General features: G+C 39.6%; 1 protein-coding gene across 1 annotated transcript in view; it reads right to left on the reverse strand.

Annotated features, from left to right (window-relative positions):
• SLC25A46 (solute carrier family 25 member 46) overlaps positions 1 to 5,502 on the reverse strand; it is a 130,015-nt gene extending 124,513 nt beyond the window's left edge. The window contains exon 1 of the mRNA XM_044064476.1: positions 5,135 to 5,502. Coding sequence (XP_043920411.1) covers positions 5,135 to 5,390 — 256 coding nt within the window. The 5' untranslated portion in view covers positions 5,391 to 5,502. The remainder of the gene's footprint in view (positions 1 to 5,134) is intronic.
• Positions 5,503 to 6,000: the final 498 nt, after the last annotated feature.

Here is a 6,000-nt window from a genome sequence, read left to right on the forward strand (position 1 = left end):
TATTGCCAACATCCTGGCAGATAGGTTCAGTGCTAACTTTACCCCCCTCTCACCCCCTAAAGGGCCCATCTTTATACCGGAAGAATGCAAAGTTCCTGTAATCACGGCTGCACAGGTAAAAACCTCACTCTCCAAAGCCAAGAACACAGCATCCATGGGACCTGACAACATCCCAGGCTGCCTTCTACACAAACTACAGAATGAACTGGCACCCCACCCAAGTACCATGTTCAATCATAGCCTCACCTCAGGCTTTGTGCCCATTGAATGGCACACCGCAACGGTTATCCCACTCCACAAAGGGGGGGGGGCCACAACAGACCCCAGGAACTACCGTCCCATTAGCCTGACGAGCCTGGTCTGCAAGGCCATGGAACATATCATCATGGAACGCATAAACAAAGACATTGGAGATCTCCAAACTCTGGACCCCACACAGTTCTGGTTTGTAAAAGGCAGATCATGTCTCCTAAACCTGACAGACTTCTCTGAAGTAGTCACTAAATCCATAGATAAGGGTAAGGTGGTTCACACAGCCTATCTAGATCTTGCCAAGGCGTTCGACACCATCCCCCACTTTGGAATTATAAATCCCTATGTCACAAGATGGGTTGCCAACTCAATAAACTAGGTATAAATCCCTATGTCACAAGATGGGTTGCCAACTTACTAAACTAGGTATAAATCCCTATATCACAAGATGGGTTGCCAACTGGCTTACTGACAGAACCCACACTGTGAAAGTAGCAGACTCCAAATCAGACTTCAGACCAGTGACAAGTGGAGTACCACAGGGTTCAGTCCTGGGTCCTCTCCGGTTTGGTATCTACTTCTCTGAAGTACAGGCTAACACAGAAGGTCTTTGGCTAAATAAATTTGCAGATGACTGCAAACTAGAAGCCATAATCAAAACTCCTAATGATGAGGACATCCTACAAAAGGGTCTCACTGAGACAGATGCCTGGTGTCAAAGCCATGGTCTCAAGCTCAATGTCAAAAAGTGCATTGTCACCCCCTTTGGTAAAAACTCTGTACCCATGAACTACCACACAGGTAGTAGTCTACTTAACACTGAAAGTGTGATAAGAGACCTTGGGACACAGGTGGACAGTAGTCTCTCCTTTGATAATCACATCACCACAGTGGTCAGGAGATCCTTCTATGTGGCACATCTCATCACAAAAGGTTTCTCATCCAGAAAAAAAGAGGTCATTGTTCCCCTCTACTCATCACTCATTAGACCCATTATAGAGTACAACGCCCCTTTTGGTATGTACCTCACAAGACATCTACATCAGCTGGAAAGGCCGCAAAAATACCTCACAAAGAGGATTACTGGCCTCAAACAGATGCCTTATGCATATAGTCTCAAAAAACTCCAGCTTTACTCCGTCGCATATTGCCTACTCACAGCCGATCTCTGCCTAACATACAACGCTATGTCAAACCCAGAGCTGTTGGACATGCTCCACTTAAAGAAATCCCAATCCCTCCGAGCTACATGCTCTAGGGACCTAATCCTTGTCACCTCAATAAACAGAACATGCTGGAGGGATAGATTCCTGTCCCAGAGACTTCCCATACTCTGGAACACACTACCTATGTCAAACAGAGCTCCTCATTAGCACTCTTCAAGAAAAATCTTGATGATTGGATGGGTAATAGGAAATTCACCCCGGGGATCACTTCTGTGGTTCTGCTTGACAGGAGCACAGGAAAATAATTTTATTGGTTGGCAAAAGCCCGGGTACCTTTTTGGCTAGGCTTGTATAGGCCCTAGGGCCAATAGCCTAGTACCAACCTATGAACCTATGAAAGTCACCTTGGAATATTTTGATTGAAGAGGCAGCAAATATTAGTGTTGAGTCATCTGCAGATTTATTAGATTTCCTGGGTAACAGGCTGTATGCTTTTGATTTATAAATATATTGAAGAGTAAATGACACACCAAATGTTGTTTGATGAGTAGATGACAGCTCATCAACCCAGCACACACACACTAGTTCGGTGGTGAAAGTACCTTTAAAACCAGCTGAGGCCCAGTTCCTTAAGTCTACCTAAGAGTACTAGATGTGTAACTGTATCATATGCTTTATATGGTTCTAAAAATAGGGATGCAACCATGTTATCTTGATTGAGTTTCATGAATAAAGTTCATAAAAGTTAGTAATACTGTTCCTATGCTGTGACCTGGCCTAAATCCAGATGGCAAGACAGATACGTAGTTCAGTAAATCCTTAATTTCTGAGAGCAGAGTACTTCCCTAACAATCTTTAAAACCATCCAGGATGGATGGATTACCTTAAATTTCCACCAAGGATATGTTGAGAAACTCTCCTTAATGGGGGCCTTATCATTCTTCCATCAGTACTGGGTGATGTGGCTGTGCTTATCAATAGTTTCCTTAGATGCACATTTAGTAAAAAACATATGAATAAGTCAGTGTTTTACATAACATCTCTGATTGTAAGTTAATGTTTTACATAACACTTTAGTATTAACTAGTACTATATCACCAATCTCCTTTCTTTCTCCTCTTACTAACATCAGGTAGGTTCAGCTAAAGAAGATAACAGCTCAGTAATTAATGTTAGCTGACTTGTATTATTGTGTACTGTATTATGGATTGACTTGTACTATATTCTACTTGCATTTAATATTTTAAATTTTGTTTTCATCCCATGTGTCAACAATGTACCCAGATACCTATAACTGTAAATGAACAATGCACATCCACCGGTTAAATTTATCTACAAAACCAGTTTTACATACAATTTACCAAAAAGGTTTACCATTGAAAGTACCAGAAATAAAGGAAACTGATTAGACTTACCAAAACACATATCTATAAGAAGTAGTTGTGGCTTGTGTAACATGCTGTTCATAAATCCATAAATGCCAACCACAGACTAAAGTTTACCTCACAAGCTGCAGAACAAGTCTCTCCTTTAATAATTCATTTGTGACTACATATTTTCATGCTTCAATGAGCAGCAAGAAAAGGTTTACACTTGAGAAATCTGATTTAAACGAACCTTCCTCTGCACTACATCTCACCTTCTCCATAAACAGAAGGACAGCAATTACACGTTGTCACCCATATCTTACCCTTCTGGTATTCGTTCTAATTTAAATGGCAATTACTGTACACAAGGATCAGTATTTAATTACATCATCTTCTTAAACAATCAGTATGTGCATTTTAGTAAAACAGACCTTCCTTTCTTAGTATAAACACTTTTGTACAATGTGCGGTATTCTAGCTATGACAGAAACCAATGGATCTGTTGCACCATAGATACATGATGTTATTTTGAATTGCACAAGCAAGTGAGCACTATTTCAAGGCTAGGCATTTTCAGTTCAAATGCAGAACAAATCTGTTGCTTCTTCACTAAATCACCCTCTAATGAGCACCACTACCTCACCATCAAAAAAGCCAAATAGCTACCAGTGCAGCACATAGTAGACCTGCTACTAAGGCTCTCTCATTTTCAAACTTCTCCAACCTAACTCATTCCTACTACTAGCTGCCAAATGTTATACTAAACACGCACACACACTACATTCTCAGATGCTTCTCCCAACCCCCCTCCAATCCAGAAGGCACAAACCAGGATACACTGCATTGACCAATTTCTCCATCCTTCCTCCTAAAATATGGGAATCCCTCCTCAACTTAAAGGAACTATAATCCTCATTTCCCACCTCAAGAGCTGAATTCAAAATGTTCCGCCACACCAAAACAAACTGTACTTGCCACACAAGGACCTCTCAACTTCTAGCATTGCTCTCTTCAACTACTAAAACTACCTAACTCCCCCAACATCCACTGCCTTGGCTCTCATTACTCCACAGCATTTCCATCATGACGTAAACATGAAATATAATCGTGTGAAGTGTAAAATTTGCATTTCTCTTAATAGTTACTATCTCTTTCAATTGCCGTTTAATTTTTGTTATATATTGTTACTTTCTGTTCTACTTTTGACATATACAGTTCACTGCCTCTCTTTTTCTTCTTCATCTTTGTGAATTATGTCACCCAGACAGTACCTGAAAATGGTCAGTTGTGATCAATGTACCACCCCAGTAATTAAATTTAAAATAATATGCAATTGATTTTTGGGTGACATCTTCAGCTGTGAATGAATAGTAATGTTATACTTTTTGCCATGGTGCTTTTTGCTTAGTACAGCATTACACTCACTATTCTCTTTTTAATATAAAAAAATGAAAATATCTCATATCAACAGTGTGTTCATTCCAGAGTTTATTAATTTAGTTCTGAAGTTCAGGCATTCACCTAGACATACTCTTGCAGTATCCACATACAAGACTACAGACCTCAAGTTTCCACAGTACGAGACATTCGGTTTCTAAACAAGGTTAAGAGTCACTTTAAAATTTCTAAGTTACTCATAAGCTAAATTAATATGTGGTTCATGCCACTATATTAAGTATACAGTGATTTGTAGTACCTAGAACATTACATTGCTTTGCATATACTTCAAACACTACACTTTGATATTTTCATGAGTAAGACTACATGCCTGATATAACCGATAAGCTTCTAAAGACCCCTAATATACTACATATAAACCACCAGTAAGCCAACCCAAATGACACATGGATCTGAAAAGACATACAAAGCTGCATGAATACAGTGAACCTATGTAGATTTTGTCCACTGTGCATTACGATGCCCTTAAAAATAAAAAAAAAAATGTGTTTCAGCTCCCAATAATAAAATACACATCAGCAGGTGCATAACTCAACTGTCCCTGATTTTGACTCAGATTTTAGCACTGTCCCTCAATCTCTCCTAATTGGTGCCTTTTGGACAAAAGGTGGTGACTTACATTCAATAAATAAAAGTTACACAATTATTTTTACTTAAGTAAATGTAAATTAATTCACATTTTCTTGGTCAGTTAATGCCTCAAGTTACTAAAACTAATATTTTAAAAGTGTCCCTGATTGTCTCTGATTTTTTGCAAGATTTGCCCCCTGATTCTGTTGAGTTTGATCTCTGATTGGTTGAGAGCTGTGAGCAGGTGTGCTGAAATTATTATTACAATCGTCTCTTTGGATGGCCTATAGATGCTTCAAAACGTTCAACAGGATAACCTACCGTTGTTGGACGAACCAGTTAAAGTTGCAGCATCACCGCCAGCCCCAGGGTCAGCAGGAGTGCTAGATACATACTGGGGTGTTGTGTCACCCCACTGCAGGTTTCTACTTCCAGGAATATCAGGAGGTGTTGTTACCCAGTGTGGCAGATCAGTAAATGAATTGTATGACCTTGCCCTAAAATTACTGCTATGTACAGGATCCTCTCTTTCTCTGTAACTTAAACCATCAAATCCTTCAGGGCGCCGGGGATGCATGGATGCTGAAAAGGTCCCGTAAAAATCACGCAAAGCAACACTGTATCACAAGTAACAACCACCAAATCCACAGTCGAACTGATATTTCCTGTTAGTACAGTGCACCCTTTGACATTTCACCTAAAGGGAAACATCGATTGTTCCCATGAATCATGGGAGTTGCAGTTCTCTAGCACAGGAATGGCTATTGCATTTGCGCGTGAATATTATATAATTTTTGTTTAAAACTTTATGAAGTGAAAGTACATTATTCATTTCCGAAACAAAGACGGCGTGAGTTTTTGATAGCTGAGAGTTCTTTTACACTACACCTCTCAACTGGCCACCCATTTTTCTCAAAATTTGCTCTGTTCCTCCTAAAACTCGACATGTTTTGAGACGTTAACAGCACCAGTGATTAACGAGTGCTCCTAATTTTGGACATTTTCTACTAATTATGTTTATTGTTTCTCTAACGCTCGTCATAGTTCTAAAACTTTTTTCAGTTTCAGTTTAATGTTTCTTGGTATTATGTAAATAAAAGAAGATAAAATATCGTGCTCAAGAGTACATTTAGGGTTGCCAGCTTTCTTTGTAGCTAAAACCGGACTAAGGCCACGCCCCTCGCATC

The sequence above is a fragment of the Protopterus annectens genome, chromosome 2.part2 (assembly GCF_019279795.1).
Source record: "Protopterus annectens isolate FY-2018-M chromosome 2.part2, PAN1.0, whole genome shotgun sequence".
NCBI classification, from domain to species: Eukaryota; Metazoa; Chordata; order Ceratodontiformes; family Protopteridae; genus Protopterus; species Protopterus annectens.